The 24,440-nt window shown below is 39.5% G+C and overlaps 1 protein-coding gene across 6 annotated transcripts in view; it reads right to left on the bottom strand.

The window, feature by feature from the left end:
- The window catches only part of FRMD3 (FERM domain containing 3), a 152,727-nt gene that overhangs the window by 77,104 nt on the left and 51,183 nt on the right, over positions 1-24,440 (bottom strand). For 4 of the 6 annotated variants that reach the window (XM_030004863.1, XM_030004864.1, XM_041120969.1 and 1 more), the window contains one exon: positions 10,121-10,225. The exons of 1 other annotated variant lie outside the window; for it this stretch is intronic. In XM_030004863.1, the coding sequence (XP_029860723.1) occupies positions 10,121-10,225 (105 nt within the window). Of the gene's footprint in view, positions 1-10,120; positions 10,226-20,679; positions 20,702-24,440 lie in introns of those variants that run through there. One more of the 6 variants, XM_030004865.1, reaches the window with a different exon arrangement.

Below are 24,440 nucleotides of genomic sequence, written 5' to 3'. Positions count from 1 at the left end.
TTCATGGGAAAATACCACTCAAGTTTCCAGTGGGTAGTTCCCCAGACAGAGTAAAAGGGTTGATCTCACTTCTGATCCCCCTGAAGGGACTTCTGATTCATGTTTACAAAAAGTGAGTAACGAATACTGTGACTAGGATTAGAGGTGCCCAGCCTCCAGCCAGGTGGAGAAAAGGGACATCCAGGTTTGTTGGACTGTGTAGATTCAATGGCCTGGTGCGTCAGACCCACAGGGGTATAAGGCTCTAGTGGACACCAGTGCACAGTGTACCCTAGCGGCACCAAGCTATAAAGGGGTGAAACCCATCTGTATTTCTGGAGTGACAGGGGTATCCCAACAGCTAACTGTATTGGAGACTGAAGTGAGTCTGACTGGGAATGAGTGGCATAAACACCCCATTGTGACTGTCCCAGAGGCCCCGTGCATCCTTGGCATAGACTATCTCAGGAGAGAGTATTTCAAGGACCCAAAAGGGTACCAGTGAGCTTTTGGAGACAGAGGATATTGAACAGCTGTCCATCTTGCCTGGTCTCTCCGAGGACCCTTGTGTTGTGGGGTTGCTGAGGGTTGAAGAACAAGTGCCAATTGCTTCCACAATGGTGCACTGGTGGCAATATTGCATGAACCGAGACTCTCCAATTCCCATCCATAAGCTGATTCATCGACTGGAGATCCAAGGGATGATCAACAAAACTCTCTCACCCTTTCATAGTCCCATATGGCCAGTGCAGAAGTCTAATGGAGAGTGGAGACTAACAGTAGACTGTTGTGGCCTGAATGAAGTCATGCTGCTGCTGAGTGCTGCCATGCCAGATATGCTAGAACTTCAACACAAACTTGAGTCAAAGGCAGCCAACTGCTCCACAATTGATATCGCTAATGGGTTTTTCTCAATCCCTTTGGCAGCAGAGTGCTGGCCACAGTTTACTTTTACTTGGTGGGGGGTGTCCAGTACACCTGGAATCGACTGCCCCAGGAGTGGAAACACAGCCCCACCATTTGCCATGGACTGATCCAGGCTGCACTGGAACAGGGTGAAGCTCCAGAACACCTGCAATACATTGATGGCATCATCATATGGGGCAACACAGCAGAAGTTTTTGAGAAAGGAAAGGAAAATGTTCAAATCCTTCTGACAGCCAGTTTTGACATAAAACAAAGTAAGGTCAAGTGACCTGCACAGGAGATCCAGTTTTTAGGAATAAAATGGCAAGATGGATATCATCAGATCCCAATGGATGTGATCAACAAAATAGCAACTATTCCTCCACTGACTAATAAAAAGGAAACCCAGGCTTTTTTAGGTGTTGTGGTTTTTTGGAGGATGCATATTCCAAATTACAGTCTGATTGTAAGCCCTCTCTATCAAGTAACTCGGAAGAAGAATGATTTTAAATGGGGCCCTGAGCAACGACAAGACTTTGAACAAACTGAACAGGAAATAGTTCATGCAGTAGCCCTCGGGCCCGTCCAGGCAGGACAAGATGTTATAAATGTGCTCTACACTGCAGCTGGGGAGAATGGCCCTACCTGGAGCCTCTGGCAGAAAGCACCTGGGGAGACCCGAGGCCGACCCCTGGGGTTTTGGAGTCGGGGACATAGGGGATCTGAGGGTCACTATACTCCAACTGAAAAAGAGATATTGGCAGCATATGAAGGAGTTCGAACTGCCTTAGAAGTGGCTGGTACTGAAGCACAGCTCCTCTTAGCACCCCTACTGCCAGTGCTGGATGTTCAAAGGGAGGGTCTCCTCTACACATCATGCAACTGATGTCACATGGAGTGAGTGGGCCGCACTGATCGCACAATGGGCTTGCAGAGGAAACCCCAGTTTCCCATGAATTTTAGAAGTGATCACAGACTGGCCAGAAGGCAAAGATTTTGAAATGTCACCAGAGGAGGAGGTGACATGGGCTGAAGAGGCCTGACTGTATAATAAACTGCCAGAAAATGAGAGGCAATATGCCCTGCTCACTGATGGGTCCTGTCGCATTGTGGGAAAGCATCAGAGGTGGAAGGCTACTGTATGGAGTCCTGTACGACGAGTTGCAGAAACTGCTGAAGGAGAAGGTGAATCAAGTCAGTTTGCAGAGGTGAAAGCATTCCAGATGGCTTTAGATAATGCTGACTGAGAAAAGTGGCCAGTGCACTATCTCTAGACTCATGGACAGTGGTAAATGCCCTGTGGGGGTAGTTGCAGCAATGGAAGCAGAGCAACTGGTAGCACAGAGGCAAACCCATCTGGGTTGCCCCATTGCGGCAAGATATTGCTGCCCAACTAGACCATGTGGTTGTAAAAGTACGTCACATAGATGCCCACACATCTAAGAGTAGAGCCACTGAAGAACATCAAAACAACCAGCAGGTGAATCAGGCTTCTAAGATTGAAGTGGCTTAGGTGGATCTGGTCTGACAATTATAGCTCAGTGGGCCCATGACCTCAGGCCATCAAAGAAGAGATGCAACATATAGATGGGCTCGTGATCAAAGGTTGGACTTGACCATGGACACTATCGCACAGGTTATCCATGAATTTGTAACATGTGCTGCAATCAAGCAAGCGAAATGGTTGAAGCCCCTGTGGTATGGAGGACGATGGCTGAAATATAAATATGGGGAGGTCTGGCAGATTGGCTATATCACACTCCCACAAGCTCGCCAAGGCAAGCACCATGTGCTTACAATGGTGGAAGCAACCACCAGATGTCTGGAAACATATCCTGTGCCCCACGCCACCGCCTGGAACACTATCCTGGGCCTTGAAAAAGAAGTCTTATGGTGACATGGCTCCCCAGAAAGAATTAAGTCAGACAATGAGACTCATTTCTGAAACAACCTCATAGACAGCTGGGCCAAAGAGCATGGCATTGATGGGTATATCACATTCCCTATCATGCACCAGCCTCTGAGAAAATCAAACAATACAATGGACTGCTAAAAACTACATTGAGAGCAATGGGGGGTGGGACCTTCAAACATTGGGATACACATTTGGCAAAACCCACCTGCTTAATTAAGAACTAGAGGTCTACCTATTGACCTGGCCCTGCCCAATCAAAACTTACACATACTATAGAAGGGGATAAAGACCCCTTAGTGTGCATGAAGAGTATGTTAGGGAAGACAGTCTGGGTTAGTCCTGCCTTGGGCAAAGGCAAACCCATCTGTGGGATTGCTTTTGCTCAAGGACCTGGGTGCATTTGGTGGGTGATGAAGAAGGATAGGGAAGTTTGATGTGTATCTCAAGGGGATTTGATTTTGGGTCAGAATATCCAGTGAATTAAGTTGTATGATGTTAATTGTTAAATAACCCTGCTAGTGTATGTCATCATTACTACAGTTGCTATATGCTATATCAATGGTATTACAGTGAGAACCACCCAAATCACTGAAGGATGGACTTCTATGAAACTGAGCTAAGTGCAGCAGTGATGGAACTTGAACTGGCTACAGCAACTGGCACCTAGAAACTTTCTCAAGATCAACATCTTCAACCTGCAGACTGTTGGCATGGGCCACACCAAACACACCATCTGCGAGCTCCGGATGCAGCATGCAACAGTCCAACATCACACACCATCTCTCCTACCCTGAAAGACTGTTAAAACAGATGGAGTCCCAAAGTCATGGATTAAATGAACTCAGTGGACACATTAGAGGGATGGCCCAAAGACTAAGGGAATGACACCTGTGTGTGTGTATATATATATATATATATATACACACATATGTCAAAGGCAGGGAAAGTGGTGGTGATTAATTGGAAACTGTAGGATCTGGGCATGACGTAGATGGTATAGAATAAGGGGTGGATAATGTCCTGGGTTCGGCTGAGATAGAGTTAATTTTCAGAAGAAGCTGGGAGCTGACGTGAACTAGCCAAGGGGATATTAAATAACATATGACATCATGCTCAGTATATACCTGGGGGAGCTGGCCAGCGGGAGGAGGCATCGCAGCTTGGGAACAGGCTGAGCATCAGGTTCTGGGTGGTGAGCAATTGCGTTGTGCATCACTCGCTTTATATGTTCTTTTATTAGTATTATTGTTATTGTTGCTTCTTCTCTCCTTGTGTTGTCCTATTAAACTGTACTTATCTCAGCCCTTGAGGTTTTACTTTTTCTTCCAGTACTCCTCCCTGTCCCACCAGGGCAGGGGAGCAGTGAGCAAGCAGCTATGTGGTGCTTAGTTGCCAGCTGGGCTTAAACCACGACACTGGGGAAGTCAGAAAATCCTAGCATTCTCACAGCCACCATTAAAGATAAAGCTGCATGGTGGGAGTGTATTCATACACCAGCTTCACTGATTTGAAAGCTTTATTTTCATATGGCCAGGCATACATGCACAGACCTAAAACCACTGCACTGATGTCCTGTTCCCAGACAACCCTGCAGCACATCCAAATGACAAAGCATCTTAATGCTTCAGGGTGATTACTATCATCTCAAACATTTCTACAGAGTCTGGTGAGACTTCACAGTTGCTTCAGGGTTCTACAAAGCTTTTTCATAACACCTAGCACTTCCAACCTACCCCTTGGGTAGCTCCAGGTTATTTCTGGCTAACTACCACCTTATACTTTCACATTCAAAAACATAATCACAAGCATGTGCTCAAATCCGCCTACTGGAGGTAAAAAAAAAGGAAACAAGTATTTACAACTTTAAATCACTGCTCAGATGCCCTCCTGAAGGGACTTAAAGAATAAATTTCACCACACTACCATCTTCCTTCAGCCCCATCCTCCATTGCCCTCAATACCAGTGGCCTCTCTCAACAAGGGATCCCCTCTAGTGAGAGATGCAAAACAGTAGCTGCATTATATCATCCTATTCCCATCTCCTACCAGCCTAAAAACACACAAAAAAAGGTGCTCAGTCAACCCAGGGTATCTTGCACAGAATTAGCTGCATTTCCTCAAGGGCAAGAGTGTGATAATTGGCCTCAATATATCATCTAGCACATGAAAAATGTACCAATAGGTAGTACCTTGAGTAGCAGAATCAGTAACACCTCCTCCAGGTATGTCTCCTGCTTGAAACTACTTTTTTTGAAAAAAACACAAGCTCCAAGTGATAGTTTCTGGGTTCTTAAAATGTCTGTCAGCTTTCTCTAGATTCCCTATGGAGTGGGTTTGCCCTACAGTGTTTCCCTCAGTGAGAAGAATAATCAGGTTTTACCCACTGATGTGGCAGCTTATCTTTATGAAACATTACAGGAACTTAATGTTTGAGACCTATATGCCCAGCCAAATTTGACCAAAACTGGCTTCAAAAGTTACTACAGTTGAGAGTCAGGGAGAAAGACAATGTGATCCCATATATTTAGTTTTCTCAGAAATCTAAGCAAAAAATTCAACAGTTAATATATGAACACTAGGAACTCATTTGTTCCCAGCATAGTACCATTAGGCATAAAATGTCATACTGCAATTTACTGCATACTTTTAGTACAAACCTGGCTTTTTTGAAGCTACCCTAAGGCACCGTTTCCCCAAAGGAACATCCAAATCTGATGCTAGAAGATAAAACAGTAGATATGGTGTAGTACCTAGAGTCTTTAACTGCTAGTTCAATTTGAGGTCATTGGCACTGTTACTCTCCTGTATATCCAAAGATATTAAAAAAGCTACCATGTTGCCTTCTGTTAAGAGTGTCTTCCAGAGTTTCTTTTTTGGGTCTGGAATAGAAAGTGGAAAACTATAGAAAATTTTACAAAATTTAAGTATGCCTAAAATATCCACACATGTTTACTTATGCAGAAGGAAAGGATTATTATAAAAAAGGGGGCTGGGGGGAGGAAAGAGTATACATTAAAAGTTACTTGAAAAATAACCTATAAAACTAACAGCTGTTTCTCATCACAGTTTTCCCACATTTCAAATTTATTGTTCCAGCCTAAGACAATTAGCTCAATTATCTACTTTTTCACAAAGTCAGAAGTTCTGAATGTTCTAAACACAAATATTGAAACATTTCATTTGAAACATCTGCAATATTGAAACAGTTGATTTTTTAAATTCTCAAACTCAGTCAAGTGTTTCAACACTCCAAAGTCAAAATGCTACATTTTGCTAGCATAGTGTGAAAGAAGACATTTAGGATGAATTAAAGCTGGTATTTTTGCCTGCTTGAACTCCCTCAATAGATTACAAAACAAAAGGACTACAAATTAGCTTTTGGAGCAACTCCGCAACCTTCACACAAAAAATTACATACAAATAAAAGGGAGGCAAGCATCACTGGTAGACTAAACACCAGCAGGAGTAATTCTGCATACTATTTATGTATATATATATATATGTATGTGTGTATACAATATAATAATATACTATGATGTCATATAGCTTAACAATTCAAAGAGCCAATCAAGAATAATTCACTAAAAGCCAGAATTAAATGCATGATTTTGGCAGTTTCATTTGGAACCACAGATAGAGTCCTTTCTGTTCAAAGACAGAGACTATGCAGTGGAATATAAACTACAACAGAGGCATTCAACACGTCCAAGAAAACAGGCAAAGCAACATGAATTGTATGCTACCTGCATCAGAATCAATAATAACTCTCCTAAAAAAAGGTTATGCTTTCTTGTTTCAGCTTTTCTTACATATTCTTTGAAAGAAACTTCAGAAGATTGTACCTAGTCTCTATCTCTGTCAATTTTTAGTATAAACCCCTTCCAAAAAATTATAGAGATCTCTCTTAAAGTTCTTTACAAATCTAGTTAAAAATTTTGCCCCATTGCCTCCATTATGGCTGTTCCAGATGCTGCAGCTCTCGTTGGCTTAATTAAGAAACCACCTCTCTTGCTTAAACTTTCTTTTTCGTTCTACCATATTCTACCATTCTTTTAACCATATCCTTATCCTTTGTTTTGCTGCACTAAATGGGTTATGCCCTTCTTAATATTGTCTCAAAAACAAGCTCTCCTTTATCTTTCTAATACTCCTTCTCCTCATTCAGTTAAATTTATCTTTCTTAAATGCAGACATCTAGATCAGAATAGCTGAGGTCTCATTAGGGTGTAAGGACATTAATACTTTCCTGAAAATACAATCCTAAGAAGGGGCAAACAAAGTGTCTTCTTTTATCATGTCACATCATGCCGGTGGCTTACTGCCAAACCCAGACCAAGCAATATTCATTTTATTCATTGTCCCACGTCTTTATTTGCCTACGGGGCACCAAAGGACTTTGTCACACACATTATTATACTGGTTTAGGATGAATTATCACTTCCCTTCAAAGCAATTTTCTCAGTCAAATCACCAGATTTAAGTTTAGAAAGAAGCTCTTGGTGAATTCCACCTACAGACCTTTACTGAGCTACTGCTTCTGTTTTGTAATATGTCTGACCAATTCTAAGAATGTACTGCAGGAAATCTCTCTCCCTTTTTCCTTGGTGGGACCCGCAAGAATTCCATGGAGCTTCGGAAATCTCTTCTACAGAGCTCTAAGTACTCTTTCTTGTAAGGTGGCTATGACAATGTGGCATTCCTCCTGTGACCCCACTACACCTTATACTTGCTACAGCTTATCTCTATAACCACATTCCTGAACAACTACTCCCCTGTAATCTCAGGGGGTTTTGTTAACATGACTTTCAGGCAGCTAAGCTCACAACTGCTAAAATACAAAACCGTGGGAAGATCCATCACCTACCTAATCATTGCAAAATCATGATTTCCTCTATTTTTCTACTGAGCCATTTACTGATGAAATTCATCCAGCTACAATGCCTGGGCCCCAGCACAATTACTCATAAAGTCCCATGCTTGTTATACTACTAGGAAATAATTGGTTAGTACGCTTCTTTAAGACCAGAAAAAGATCAGAACAGTCTTCTGCTGATTGGAGAATAATTGTAATTACAGTTTCACAGTCTTCCTGCATCTGACTGGGAGGTATTCATGCATCTGTATTTGATACAGAGGTAAGACTCAGTTAAGTGAACCTCAACAAGATCAGAGATTCAAAAGAGCCAGATGACATAAACCCAGTATTTCTTTATTATAATATTTGTCTGAAGTTTAGTCCTTAAGAGAGGGTTTGTTGCAGAGGAAATATCCACTCCGAGGGAAAGCATTTTATGTATAAATATTTAGAAGTGCAATCTTAAAAAAAAAAAAAAAGAATAAAACAAACCCAACAGAACAGACCAGGACGAAGGGACAATAGAAGACACTGCATGTAAAAATGGCTTATTTTGATGAATTGTAATAAGCCTGAGAGAAAAATGTATGTTGCTTTCAACTCATCATCCAGAGCACTTAAGTCGGTATAAAGAAATGTCCCTTATAATTCATGTCCTAATTCATGAGAGAGTTTAAAATCAAGAACTAATACCCAATTAGAGAAATTATCCATATGCTTAAAAATGTGAGAGTAACTATAAATCAGCATTTAAAAATGCATGTATGGAAAATGTAAGCTTGAGAAGGTTGCTTAACTAAATCCCACCGAAGACTGAGCCAGTTGATATGAGCCATCCTACTACACAGGATGGCCACAGTGTTCTTGCTTGTTGGATATAAAAAGAAATGAAGACCTAAGATTTTTTAGGTAAGACTATAAATGTTTTCTCAGATTGTCTTTTACTACTTACCAAGAGAAAACTTAAGCTTCAGTGTAATCTATAATGTCCCATAAACTAAACACAGAATTAGCTATACTACAAGATGTAAAAGAACAACTGTATAGCCAACAAGAATAAGATACTGCAGCAAATTTGTCAATATAGTTAACAGCTCTTTCAAACATGGGAACCACATAAGGTATGATATAACAGGCATTCCAATGGGATTTTTAGAGTTTTTTCTGAAGCATCACTTTTTTAAAGTATTCTGCCAAAAAAAATTAAAGTTTTTACTAGAAGAACCTCTTCATTGCTGTTAAGTAAAACAACTTTTCTATAGCAATTTTTCAGTGACTGTCAGAGAAAGGGCCAACAAAAGCAAGTATTCATTAAGTCCTACCTAATTATAGTCTAATGCAGCACTCCACCTACTTCTCCTATCAATTCCAACCAGGTGAACACCTCTATAATTTTAATGATTGTGAAGAGTTAAGTACACTGGCCATAGTAACTGCTAAGTATTCTGCTATTTATTTTAATTTTAAAAGGAGAATGCAATGGAAATGACCTGCTGCAGCTTTGCAAAGCTATTGCAATTCTATAAGTTTGAGCAGAGGGTGATGTCCTAATTCCAGTGATTTTTGACAAAACTTATTAGGTTGTAGCAAGAGATACCCAGCAAAATGTTTTTCTCCTCCTGAATCATATGAGTTTCAAACTGGTGAACATTTCCAGAGTTTAAATGCCAGTATATGCCCCCATGATATTTAAAGTCATATCTAAGTCTTAACCTTGAGACCAGCAGGACCACACAGTGAAGAAGCAGTTCTCAATTTCATGACCTGAGGACTTCTGCTTCCTGTGTTGACCATCCTTTCCTACTCTTAAACAGTAATAATCATCTGAAACCAAACAGGGAGTAGCAGCAGCAAATCACCTACAGAATACAACCTGCAGGACCACCTTCCACCTAAGAGAGATAACTAATCACTGTCCACACAAATGCCTAGAGTACAGGCCTGTAAATATTATTGCACAAATGTAAAGATGCTCATAGGGAGAACTAACCTGAAGAAACCCCCTCCCAACTTGACAAATCGTACCTATTTTGTGTATTACAGGTATCTAAGTCCATGCGCCCTGTGAAAAGTGGAATAGAATGACTGCTTTTAGATGTTAATAGGATTCCTGCCTACATCTTCCAAGAAGCATACTCTATAGAAAAATAGAAATCCTAAATTCCAGTGCACTGCCAGAGCTTAGGGCTACCCTGTGCTATCTCTGAGTCATGCCTATAGATCTTTTCTATCTTCAGTGCCCAGGAGAACTACACAAATCAGAATACATCAATTTACTTGAAACTATATACATGAACTGAGGGGAAAATTAATTTAATAATGTCACTTTAGGAACTCTATGTATTACGGCCAGAGAATAAAACCGCAGAGATACATAACTTTGCATTAGAACTTGCCTGTTTATTGAAAAAAAAATCAATTCAGCATTACTTAAAAGCAAATGTAGTCAGAGTTCATATACATACCCTCTGCTTCTCAGGGTCAACATATCGAATGCCAAAATAGTCTTTTTCCAGCAAGCTGTAATAGTTGCAGATGTGATCTATGAGAAACTGACCTTTAGTTTCTCTCTGTAAAAAGAGAAAGAATTGATATATTATTCTGAGTATTCTGAACTTGCTGTCTATAAATATTAAAAAAATCTAATCAAAGTGTCAAGGAACATGGCACATGAAATTTGTTGTTATTCAGATGAGGACAAGGATTTCAGCATTCATCTCTAAAAGATGCAGGAGACTAGTGATCAATGTACTCCCTGCACATTCAGAAAGTGATTCATTAAGAAAATATCACTACTTCTGCCTCAGGAAAACTCATGCTACTCTAATAGCTACACATTTATAACATTTAATACATTGCTAGTAACCACATTCCCACCTGATGCTGTAATGGCATAACAGATACCCATTTACATATGGAATTTCAAAACAGTGTGTGATTATTTGTATCCCCCAAGTTTGCAAGCAGTTTTGGCAGTGAGTACCATACTGGATCTTTACACAATGCCCACAGCAAGAGAGACCTAATCCTTAATTCCAGGCAGCACTACAGTACAAGGAAGAAATGCCCAAATGACTGAAAGAGATGTTTTCATCTTTGCATTATCACTGGGTAACTATAGCCTTAAGGAAACTTACTGTACACATGATGTTTAGTTAACAATCTCATTCTCTATTTCTGCTTTCTTCAATCTCAATACTCTGTTTCATTTTTCCTTAATCTACTCCTGATATGGAGAATCCATGAATTTTCACATTTCTTCGGATCCAGCTAACGTGATTTTTTTTCCCTGAATTGTGATGTGTATGAATATTAACACCGGGCTAAAGCTGTTCCCCTAAACAGTCCACTGTAAGCAAAGGTGCTTCACTACGTCACAGGGTCAGGTCTCTGCATTTCTTTCCCTCTATCCGGCTACCCCGGTCCTGCACTGAGACACCTCTGCTGTGGACCAGGTAGCGAGTTTGCAAGACTCTACACTTTGTTGACGTGAAACAACTTGAACTTAGATCTTTAATATTTACAAAATAGAAACTACACAGGATATGCAATCACATTATATAAAAGAATTACTTAATTGTTCCTCCAAATGACTCCAGGAAAACTTTAATGCCATGCCTTATTCAACCTTTCTTTAAGAAGCTAACAGGCAATTTAAACCATTAAAAAGCACGGCTAGGCAAAAATGAACAGATAGCTCCTGCATTTCTCAAGGTGCTTTACAATATTGGACATTGCTATTATCTGCATTTCACATAGAAGCAGCTGAGGCAAAAACAGTGCCATGACCTGCCCAAGGTCATACTCTAAAGGGCAGAGGAAGCAATGGCCTCAGGACCACCACTGTCCAGTGGGACCTACTGCTTCCCGCAATAAAAATGAGACGTGCTTCAAGACTGGAGTGTTAGAAAAGAATACAATCTGTGAACTATGCTCTATTTTCTTATTTTTACAATTAATAAGGAATTCTGATGTGGATACAGTTGCTCATCCTTTCACTCCCATCACTGAACAAATAGACTAACTAAATAAAAACACCCTCAGTTCAGGCACCAACATAGAGCTATGGTCCTTCCAGTGTGCCGGGGCTCCTGCAGCCATCCCCTTCCCTGCCACATGGACCTTCTCTCCTCCTGAATCCACTTCCAGCCACAAGTGAATTGCTAATTTCTCTACAGTTTTCTTTTTCCTTGATGCAGGGGGCTCTGCTGCTCTTCCTGCTGCAAAAGCCATCTACTTCCACTGCTCCTTTCTTCCTTCACCTTCTATCTCCTATGTATTTACCCCTCACTATGTGTCCTTTACTCTTCCATATGCTGCTACTTGCCTTGAGGATATTACTGCCTTGTCTGCGCCATGGTATTTCTGTACTTTGTTTTCCTATTTTTAAACAGCCAGTGTCAAAGGTTGTTAACCCAGTTTGTCTGTTTTCTGTACATGCTCACTCAACCTCATGCTTTGTGCCCTTGCACTGCTACCTTTTTCCCTGTAACATTGGTGCAACAGGTTTCCTTCTGTAATTGTTTCTTTCCAGCCTCAGGACATTTAAAAACCGACATGTTTGCTGTTAGGAGTGGTTAACACATACGCTGACATTTTTCTATACTGTACCCAGTTATAAGTATGGGCATGCTAGTGATAGCATAGAGAAAACTTTCCTCAAAAGGCAGAGCCAGTATCAAAGATTGAAAAGTACAATAAGAAAACTGCCACTCTCCCTGTGACTGACAAAAAAAGGTCTACAGTTATACAGTCATATCTCAATGAAGTATTTTCTGGCTTAAAATCTTAGAAGTGTCTGCAAACTTTCCTGACTATGTGATAAGCAAGGCCATCAAAATATTAAGACAAAATTGCACAGTGACATTTCAATACAAAGGCAGTAGGAAAAAATTTGAACACAGATATGAAATTCAAGTCGCACACAGTTTTAAGATGAATCTACAATGAACTAAATAGAACTGCAGAATAACATCTATTAGGTGACTCAGGTACAGTCAAACATGAAAATAGATTTTACTGACAAGAATGTACAAAAGAAATCCAATTTTTAAAACACTGGAAATGAGGAAACCAGACTACCCATATTTTTCATCTGACAACATTAGAGGGTGTTACTGGAAGAAAAGTCAGTAAATGTAATAACTTCTATAGATTCACATTCTAATCCATTCATTTTAAAAGCCCTTTGCTTCACCCACCTAGATAATCACAAAATTTTTTTGAGTTCTTGAGGAAACTGATAAAAGGCTAGGGCACGTACGGTGTTTTCCAATCCAGTAACAACATTCCCTTTCTAAAACGAATTGATGCCCTAGTTTTCTTGCTTGAAAGATAGATGATGGAAATGAACCAAACAAAAAAGAGCAAACAAACAAAAGCCTCTGAGCTAAATTCATGGTCTAGGAATCCTTAAGCCCTCCACAGATATATAAAAGGGACTAGTTAATAACCTCACCCTTGGTTAGTATACACTTCAGTTAATAGTGCTACTCAGACAGTCTTCAAGTTCCACATGATTCATTACCAGATATTAAAAAAGATTCAAGAGTATAAAAGTGGCTAAATAGCACACACATAATGGAATGAGTGTTCTCCTAAGAAATACTGTAGTAAATGTTCCACTATTACGCTTTTTAAATACCTGAAATTTGAAAAAATTCAGATCATAATTGATACACAGAGGAAAATACCTGATGTGGCACAGAGCACCTCGAGTCTGAATTCATAATAGATAGTGTGGCAAGAAGGATGGGCAATGGTTGTTCATTTTGTTTTCTGCAAACAGCATCCATGAACATTTTCTACATTTCTCTAATAATGCTCCAAATTCTCCTGAGCTTTAGAATCTGATGATCTTTCTCATGTCTTATGTTCTTTAATACACTTATTACATATTATAGTACAAAAGAATATATTAAATCCAAAGTTTATTCTCATTTGTGAAAGAATACGGGTAAATTAAATTAGGAACTGCCAGTCATCCACACCAGAGCACAGGAATGGATTTGGGTCACAGAATAATGAATATAAAACATTGCCTGAAATTTCAGATAGTTGCCATATAGCTTTCCAATTAAGTGATCCTTGGGGAAAAAAAAACAAAACAAAACAAAAAAACCCAACCAAACAAAAACAAACCCCAAACCCTGCTATACCAATAAAGTACTTTGCAGCAATTCAGAAAAAAATCTTTATGCTACATTTCAGCATATTTGTCAGAACATGAAAAAATGACACCACAAAAAAAGCCATTATTTGAAACACTGCTGAAATATGTCAGCAACAGACCACAGGAATCTGAGAGCAAAAATCAAGTCAGACTTTTAAAAGCTTCACAGCTGAAATCTTTGATAATTATACCACAGTTCACCCAGAAGTCATCAACTATTCACAAGTAGTAAAGACCAACCCAGGCCAAAACAAGAGTTACAAAAGTGTAAGCAAGGGAACCAAAATGTACTGGATTGTAATCAATACATTGTCTTCAATGAAAGAATACCAAGTTAAACAAGCCTTTTTTTTTTTCCTAAGTCCATTAATTCAAATACAACATCTGGCTATCCCAATTGAGATGTATTTTCTTTCAGATTTTTGTAACCCATACTCTATGAAAAGTATTCTTTAAAATGGCCTTAAACAAAGTCCTATAATGTAGACATTCCACACACTCACATAAAAATAGGTTTTTGTAGATTCCTATAAATAATTTGAGGAACAACACTCTGATTTGCTTAGATAAATTGGCACAGACAAGATGGGTATGTTTTTCCTAAGGCTGCATTTGAGTATCTGACCTTAATACCACAAAAATCCCACAGCAAAACCCAACACACATGCAAGGGATATAATGCCATGTAAATGACAGAATCCCTGATCACAGAAGGTCAGCTTGCAAATAACTGTTAAACTCTGCTTTTTAAGGTGGATCAAAAGTTTTATTTTCTATTGAAAGAAGTATGCATCAAGTTAAACTAGCAGCTGTTGTAAAAGAATTAAGCACAACAAGGGACATTCTCCACTCAAACAAAACATGATAACATGATCATACAGAGTCCTCCATTGACGGATTCACAGGACAACCTGAGTTTCTTCCTTAGCTCTAGGAACAAAGTAAGACATTGCAGATATGCTTCATTTTCACTACCAGATGCCATCATTACAGCTTCCATTTCTGCAACTCTGCAAATTTATGTCTGAGTAAACCGATTTCTTGGTAACTCCTCTGTTATGCAGAAACTAATCCAAACAAAGATCTCCATGGCTCTTGAGCAGTTTCAGTCTAACACAACATCCCAAACTCATGCTTGCTTTGGGGATTTATTTTCTTTTTTTATTCCTAGTTTCTTTGTGCAAGTTAAAAAGTAAGGGAGAGTACATCTTGTTCTGCCAATTAACCCTTCTCTGATGACATGAGACCACAAAACATTTGTGACTGTTTCACAATTCTGAAAGTGAGAGGAAAACCATTTATAGCAGTTTAAGATCTTGCATTCAGTGAAATGACTTCCCTATTTGCATCTGCTTCACTGTGGAGTTCTGTGTCTATTTATCTGAATGTCGTCACAAGGAAGAGCAAGAGTCACAAGCAGATTAAACACAACGCTTCTGCTCTATTACCTAACCACTGAAGTCCTGCCAGCTGTGCTTATCTCTGTCAGGAAGCCACTGACATTACTAAGAAGCAGTGCAGAGTCATAAACACTGTGTTTATTTGTACCAGGGATTTCAATCCTCATCCCACAAGTGTCTTTACTCGTGCGAACAGTTCCCAACAGTGACCCTCTGTGTAAAGCTGCTCACATACTTAAGTGCTTATTTAAGTGTAAATCCACTCAAAAAAAAAAAAAAAAAGGTAAATTAAACCCACAATTAAACCAGTATTTCTGTTTAAATAAGTGGAAAGTCCAGGCTCTCAGGCAAAGCAAGAAAAATGTCTGATTTTGTATGCTTGTTTCCTTTAGTGTGTAACATATTTTGAAGTTCTATGGATGAAAAAAAACTTAAATATACAAATTCAAGCATAATCATAACACCACCATAGAATGAAACCTAACCAGGTCAGAAAAAATAGACAAAACCATGAAGTTCCTCTAAGGCAAACACGTAATTCAAAAAGCAGCTTTACCTATTGAAAACTGAAATAGTATAGTTCTGTTGACAATTCTTGACAAAAATGATAAAAAGCAACTGAGATTTACAGAGCCAAACTGCCTCCTCGACTGCCACCTCTCACATTTCTGACTTCTCTTCAGACATCCTCCTCCAGTGATGAGATCATACTTCTACGCTTTTCATGAGAGAAATACTTTGAATCTCAACAGGCACACATCTTCCACTGCATCAGCAATTATTCTGTAGTTCAGTATTGGGGCCTGCTCTCATACACAGAAGTGTGGCTGTAAAAGGACACCTCTGAGCAATTCTCTGTTCATGTCGGTTTTGGGACAGCGGTCATCACATTTGCATTTGTTTCCCATGGCACAGGAAAAAAGTTCATTAGGCATCATCTTTGGACTGGGGCACATGCTATGGGAATGGAACTGATTTAATATCAACCCTTCGGAGCTGAATAGGGAGGAGGGCTGAAGACACGGGGAAGGAAGGCAACCTGGCATGCCTGAATTTCACAATATCTATCTTCTAGAGGAATTTTTAAGTCAGCAACATCAGGAGCAGAATCCTCATTCTGCACCAACCAAAGGCAGTGAGGTGGAACGGGCTCAGCTCCAAGCTGGCAATGTCAGGCCAGCCCTAATCCTGACAACCTCCAATGCCCTGGGCAAATTTCTTACGGCTCTTTGGATTTATGGATTCACTCAGATTACAAATGACAGTAACTACTTACAAGATGGATACACAGACAACCTCTTTTCTTTTTTGTTCCATCTTTGGAAACAGTGATAGGAATACCCTTCTGTAGATGTTTCACAAGAACTGGACATTGTATAATGCCTTCAAAATGTAGAGAACAATTAAAACCATGCCTGTTTCATTTCTCAACTAAAATGCTAAAACCCTTCAAAAGGATTTCCTTCCTGCTTATAATCAGCACCCTCTGGTATTTCAAACTACTTGAAAATACACTGGAAGTCTATTATACAGCATTTAACTGGAAAATTTACTCAATTGTAAGAAGGGCCAGCTGTAATTTACTTTTTTGTTGTTGTTAAAGTTTCAAAATAAAAAAAGACAACAAATTTTTGACGATAAAAACCTAATTTGGAACTGGCAGATTTTATTTTAGATGCAAAGTATTTATCACATAATTTTCTTTTCTTTACAGTGAGGAATTAATTGTGTTTCCACAAACCTGAAACAAAGGGAAAAAATCAGTGCTAATAATTTTTAATGAAAAACACAAAAAATGACATTGCAATAAAGCAGTTGGCATTTACTTAATTACATTATTTGTATGAATTACCTCTTGCAATATACTTCACTCTCTACAGTCAATTACCTAACCATAATTTGTATCAACATTTCTAATTCTAGAATGTAGGGGAGGATGGATATTTTAATCTGTGTTTCTTAATACATGTTGTTATGTATAAATTCCCTTATTTCACTACACAATGTTATTAAATTAGCTTTTGTAAAAAGGTTTTACATGCATATGTCCAGATCTTTCTAAGCAACTCCACCACTCATTCAATCCAGCAGAAATAAATCAAAGAATGTGCTCTCAGTAGCCAAGTTTTCATTATCTTTGTTTAACCGAAGGGAAAAAGTGGCACCCTACTACATTGCTGGAAATCCAGCCCCAACACCATCCACTTACAAACGCCATCCAGGTGGAGTTTACTGAAAAGACACAGGCTCAAGAAATGGGAAGAATGGAGGGATGTACAGGAAAATCCTCCTCTAGGGAGGAAAGTGACAACCCAACACAGTAATGCACAAAGCAGAAATACACCTTATGATGTGAAAACATATTGGCTGAAGAGCTATACTTGCTTTTATTTATCTACTCGCTTCCTGAATAAAACTCATGGAAGATGCATCTCTTCCTATTAAGCCCCCTAATGAGACAAGCAACCAGAATATGTTTCCCTTTGTTGCAATGCTTTCGCAACATAATTTCTGCACAGAGCTTTGCAGACAGGTATACTGTAGAAATGCATAGTGATGCAACAACACCAACTCACTCAAACTAATGGAAGTAAAATTTCAGATTTGAATTAGCATCTTATTTTACCCTCATTTGAAGTGAGAAAGACTTTGGGGGGCGGGGGGGGGGGGGGGGGGGGCGGTGAGGATGTGAATACATGAGTGAAAGCATTAGAGGATTCATGCCCATTTCATTTTATAGGGAATTTAGCAGCCAATAGTGATAACCTTTGCCCACAAGAACACTTCATGCCTGAGACACAAACTATCCATACTGCTCTGGTTTTAGAACTCATTTGCTAACCTATAATGGGTCATGAAGAACATCATTTTTACAAAGATACCAGTCTTTAAACTCCAATTCCTAACTATCAGTTAAGCCCTAAGTGCTATACATTAATGAATAGAACTAAATTTAAAAAAAAAAAAAAAAGAAAGCCACAAAACCACAAACCAACCTCTTCCTACTGTTTCATTTGGGCAACAAATACACAAATACATCACAAAGAAAAAAGGAGAATAATGTCTATGCTGAAAAGAAAAGAACTAAGTGGAGAGCAATTCCAAGGCTGTATGTGTGAATGCAGCTGTGGAAGCTCTATTAATCTTAAATGAAACTGCATGGCTAAATGTACACAGCATTGAAAATTTACCCAGAAATATCTGTTGTAGTGAGGTCAGAAATATGTTTGTCAAAGATGATTCCTCTTGTGTGCTACCTTGGTTGGGAAATGAAGAGGGCTATTCAAGCTTACTTACTTTTCTTTAGTTTTGTACTATTCATTTGCAACAGATGGACAGTTTTGTCCATACAACAGCATATTTTTGCCCTCTCTTGAATTAGAAGTTATTGTAGGATGATAGTGGTCAAATAATAAAAGATGAAGGTGAAAAAGAAATAATTGTGCCACGGAAAAATTACACAAGTCCAGTCCCATGCAATGGAAACTATCATAAATACAAAATTGTATGGAAAATGAAAATTGTATTCTACTACACAGTAAAACCTGGAAAGCAGGAGTGAACACAGATAACAGCTTTCACACAATCAGCTCTCGACCTCAGTGCTACTCTGCAAGTAAATTACTCTGGCCCATGAGTAAATTATAAATGACTAAAAGAAATATTTATAGTTCACATGCTGCGGTTCTCAAAAGTCACTGCCAGCCAGGCAGGCAGGCACTTAAGAAACCACAAATGCAACATTCATTACAGGCCTCATCATCATTTTCTGTCCCTCTGCACATGGGCAACACTTGGCCATTTAGGTTTTATGTCCCTGAAGTGATGGCCGCACAGAAGGCTTGCAGCATTAACTGCTCACTTCTGGTAACAGCTTCCATTAGCGCAACATTCGTGATGCCATCTGAAGCACTATTGATTTCTTAAAAGGAACTGAGTGCTTCTGCCAACAAATCTATCATTTTATTCAATACCAGCATCGTTCAGCAAAGCTAACTCCTCTTTCTCTCTTGCATCCTTGACATCAAAACTAACTTGGAATATACTGCTAGAACACACCATCATACCACATCTAGAAAAGCAGATGAGAGATTTCAAGAACACGTTCTCAGTCCCCACCTACAAAACAATCTAAAAGCCAAATCAGGATTTTGACAAAATTACCTAATGTCCCCCAGTACACACGGCGGTCAACACTCCTCCCTTGGCCCCGTGCAATACTGAATCTTCTCGGTGGGTTCAGCAGACGAGGAAAATGAGACCTCCCCCATATTCTGCTCCAGGTACCGTTCTTTAACTATACCTTCTGTAAGAGATACAGAGCAGTGTGCCCTTTTTACACAAAAAGAAGTATTTTTAAAAAGAAAAGCAGCGAAAAATACCTCTAGCCAAACAAGACGCTTCCCTGAGCACAGGCAAAAGACAGAATCAGAATGGTGTGACACAGCTTAGTTAAGCTGCTCACAGAAAAACAATCAACTGATGAGGGGCATGAATGCCCCTTCACAGCTACATTTCAGGGCTTAGCAGAATGTATGGAACCCCAACCATGGTGAGGGTCATGCAGGAACAGCCACACCACTGTTTCCACACCAAGTGGGAAAGTATGACCACAGCAGAGAAGGGCGAGTTGGAAGAAGAGATGAGCAGAGCAGGGGAGCTGCTGTTGCCATAGGGCATATGGTGCCCCTGTAAGCACTGGTAATGGCACCTCAGCTGGTCTACCTTGCCCCCGTAGCTTGGGGTTAGCCTCATGTTCCTCTCCTCTCATGGGGAAATACAGCACGAATGCTTGCAAGCATGACATGGGGTGTGCATGCACTGGGTGGGAGGGAAGGAGAGAGAAAAGGAAGATCATGGAACATAATCCCTAAAGGAAGAGATTTCCTAACTGCCGAATTAATGCCCATTTGAAAGGCTATTAGAGTGATGTGGGAGGCTAAGAGCTTACATAAAGAAAAGAATATATGACTAGATATAATGTAAATTTGATCCATCGTTATGTGGATTACTCCAGAATCATAAGCCCAGCTGTGTAGTCAGTGGTCTGGCAGTATCAACTGTGAAGCACCCTGAATATCTACAAGTGCTGCAAATCACAGATAATGTCTCCTGACAGACAAGACCCTCAACTACAGTGATGAAGTCAACAGCTCCCAGTGAACAAGCTGCAAGTGTAACTCATACACTAGTCTGATGTGAATAGGGCCTAGACAAAAACTTTTGGCTAACAGGAATTCTCACCATGCTATGCACTTGAACTGTCCGATAGTCATACTGTATAATCATATCATTAATGGCTCAGAAGACACTTGTCATAATACTTTCTGAGGATATCCAGAAAGGTTTTTATGGATTGCAAGAGGGTGAGGTTGCACAAAAAGCTCTCCCACCTTTTACTAACTTAGAATCCATCAACGCACTTTTTCTTTCAAATATTTATCTTGCTCACCTGCCCAAGGTAGGTAACTCCTTTCTGAGAAAACTATTCAGTCTTTAGTAATATTGCATTATGCTCTCTCACTTTTCCCATGTGTTTTGACTGCAGAAATTTTGTAACTTGAAGGATCATGTTGGGTCATTTCTGACTCGACAAAGTGTTTTATTCCTTTACTCTCCTTGGGAGAACTGAAAGAATAATTTTACCATTAAAAACTATTTCCAAACTGCTCTGCTAGTGCTTTATAGACACACATGCATAAATATATTTTCCTATCAGAAATAATTACACAGAAAAGAACCTTTCATCAATACTTTTCCCCGCCTTGTAATAATCCCAGCTATTAAATGCTCGTTGTGAAGGAAAACAAACAACATTGAATTTGTGAGATTAGACATCCAATCTTCAGAAAAGCAAATTTATGGTAGATTGAAAACACTGGAGAAAGGAGTCCTCCAGAAGCATTCTTTGGACATAGTGCCTACACCAATGCACCCCAATGGTATTTAATAAAAGCCAGCTAATGGCATTAGAGGAGGAACTCATTCTCTGTGTTATACAAGCTTCTCTCTCTATGCCAGAAAAAAGTTCCCAGTTTGCAAATTTTTGTAGAAGGAGGAGCTTAATTGATTTTTTTCTTTCTTTCTTTCTCTCTTTCTGGAGGTCATTCAGTCCTTGAAAGTCACACGAACTGCCTCATTAGCACTACCTAAAATAAGACCTCCATTTGATAGCACAGCCAGAACTCCCCTTGCATTTGTAATCATCACCTCACAAAATTACAACCATGGAAAGTTGTTTTGGTTTTTTTTTTACTCTTTTAAGAACAATTAAATATACTGCAGATTTAAAACAAAAATTCTGAATTTCTTTCAAATATCACCACAAAAGACACAACACATTTTAAATAATGGCTTGCAAAAATCCACACTGAGGGTTCCACAGGCTTGTTCCATTAACCACGGGTGCAAAAAAGAAGATAATAAAGCAATACATTTTACAGGTCCATAACAAATGAATTGTTTCTCCCTTACTAGAGTTCACTTTTCTCCTTTACTCTGCCTGATTCATTTTCATCTTTCTGACCTGTTCCCACACACTCAGCAGAGATCAAAGGCAAACTGACCCAGCTTTTTACTGTTTCCGTAATTGGTCTGTTTTCTACATCTTTGAGTCATGGAACATATCGACACGCTATTAAAATGCATCCTTTTTGATTAAGTTGGGAACTCATCATGCTTGATTCTTCTCAGCAGTAGTTACTCTCACATCGGTCTTAAGATCCCCACGCCCAAATTAAATCCTAGGACACTGCAAACATTTCTTCCATCTAGTAACTGGAAAGCAAAGCCCTGAATTACATACTAAATGACAAGTCACTTTTCCCAATGCAAACCCTGACCTCACAGAAACACTGTATATGTCTATTCAGGACTCAATTTGCTGTCTTTGGTATTTGTAACTTTTTTAGCTCTCTGCTGAAACTAAAGAAAAACAAAATGAAACAAAAAAAAAACCCAAAACTTCAGAATGTATGTTTAAACACTGGGAGTTGTCTGATACGTTCCACAGCAGCTGGCATTTAAGAAAAGCATTGTAAACTCAGTTCCTTGCATATGATGTGGAGGATGTTTATGCATACTGGCCAGTTTCCCTCAGCTATCCACATTGCCTATTGCAATTGAACACAAAGCTCATTAAAACAAGGAAAGACCAGAGGAAGATACTGAATGAGACCACCTGTATTCATTTTACTATGTGTAGTGGTGGATAAGAAAGCTATACACTGAAAACTACATTCTGTATGCAATTAAGCAGTACATAGTTCTCCCAACCAAGTTTCTTCAAAGAAGTCAAATTCTAACATGGAAAATTAAAAAAATAAATGTAAAAGTGGTTTGTTTGCAGGTATTTAAGCAAATTTTTGGAAATAAAGTCCTGTTCTCACACAGGTGGTTAAGGGAGTGGGGGAAGACCTGTCAAAAATTATAACATACAGTAACATTCATAAATATATTGTACAGCTGGTTCCTAGGTCACCAGTTGCATCAGAAAGTTCTCTCTTTACCTTCCTGTCACATTTAGAGTAAAAGCAGAACCACAGCAAACATCAGGATGAAAACTGAGGAACTTGACAAAGGAGTGAACAGCTTTGAATATTATCTCAAAATAAAAAGTTAAGTAAGGTTTCTTCTTCTCCCCTCTGAGTCTTGACAGATCTGTGGTGAACCTCCTGTAATTGGGAGTAGACTAAGGCTACATTTTCCTTTCTCTTCACCCAGATCATCTATGGCTGCTACAGGCTTATGTAAAAAAAAAAAAAAAAAAAAAGAAGAATCTCTTAAACAGTCTCTTAAGAATGAGCTAGAGCCAGCACAAGGCTGACATGCAGATTATAACAAGCAAAGCTCTGACAGCTTCATACCTGCTGTGCCAAAACTGACTGCAAAACCTCAGGATGCAATTATTTTATAATGATCCTCTTTTTCAAAACTGAAGAAGTTACATAAATGAGCAGATGACACCAAAAAGGAAAAGGTGCCTTTGTTTTACAGCACAAGGCAACTTTTTGGATTTCTCTTTCTGCCTAACACAGCAAAGCAAAAAGGACTTTTGGGAAATAAAGTGAGAAACAAGCCAGCATGGGAATTGGCCAGCGAGCAAGCAGACATTTCAGCGCCCTTCCACCCTTCCTGTGGGATGCAGCAACCATCCCTAGCTGTGTGCCCTAAGTACAACCATGAGCAAAAAGCAAAAGGAAGGCAGAGAAGCAGGGGAAGACTTCACCACCAAGTGCACTTCTGTCAGTAACCCAAACCCACCCATCTTCACGTGTTCTCCAAAGAGCCTTAGGGAAAGGACTGGGCTCCCAGATCAGCTGAGAAAGTACCAGACTTAAGCATAACCGTATCAGAGATATGTAAGACCCAGTAAACCAGGATATAATCTTCTAGATAAGGTGGAAGATCCCCTTTTTTCCAGGGCATTTAAACCTTAGTGCAGGAGTGACACCTCACTCTTTTGCTGCCCTCTCCCACCACCTGGTCTTCTCTAACCCTCCCCAGTCCTGTCCATCTTCCTTTTTGCCACGCAACAGCAGGTGGCCAGCCTCAGACCACGTGGGTGGGAAGAGCACGTCAAGACAACCAACAGCCAATATGCTCTGAAGCTTTGTCTTTGCCACCTTCTCTCAACAGAAAAAAGAAACCCAGAAGTAGATGAACACCGGCTTGCAAGCTCTGAGCATTTGACTGTAAGGTACACTGAGTTACAGGACAGGCATGAAAGCAGGCATAAGTGGTTAGCAGTGGACAACTGTGAGAAAGTAAGGAACTACTGAAGGACACAGCTTCACAGTGTGGTTGAAAGGTGTTGCAATAATTAAATGCCAATATTTATTTCTACATATGACTACCTATTTAAAAAGTGACCCCACTGAGTCCCTGCAGTACATACTCACACATAGCCATCTTGGAGAGCAGCACATATTAGTCTTGAAATATTAATTTAAGAACCTATAATAGCAATAGCCGATAGGTCAAAAATGCTGACTGTCATCATGTATTCAGCTCATAAAACGCTCTTCCTTTTCTAGCTTATAATGCATCTTCGATACTTCTCACACATACACACACCATACTTTTTTTATGCATATATGTGTCTATACACACAAATAAACATACACACTTTATATATAAATATATAAGAAAGATGTCAAGATAAAGGACTAAAGGATTCTAAAATTAGAGAAGGCCTTTAGATCATTTGGCTGT

This window comes from Aquila chrysaetos, chromosome Z, assembly GCF_900496995.4.
Source record: "Aquila chrysaetos chrysaetos chromosome Z, bAquChr1.4, whole genome shotgun sequence".
Classification (NCBI taxonomy): Eukaryota; Metazoa; Chordata; class Aves; order Accipitriformes; family Accipitridae; genus Aquila; species Aquila chrysaetos.
Note: the sequence above shows the minus strand (reverse complement) of the source record. Positions and strands in the feature narration are given on the sequence as shown.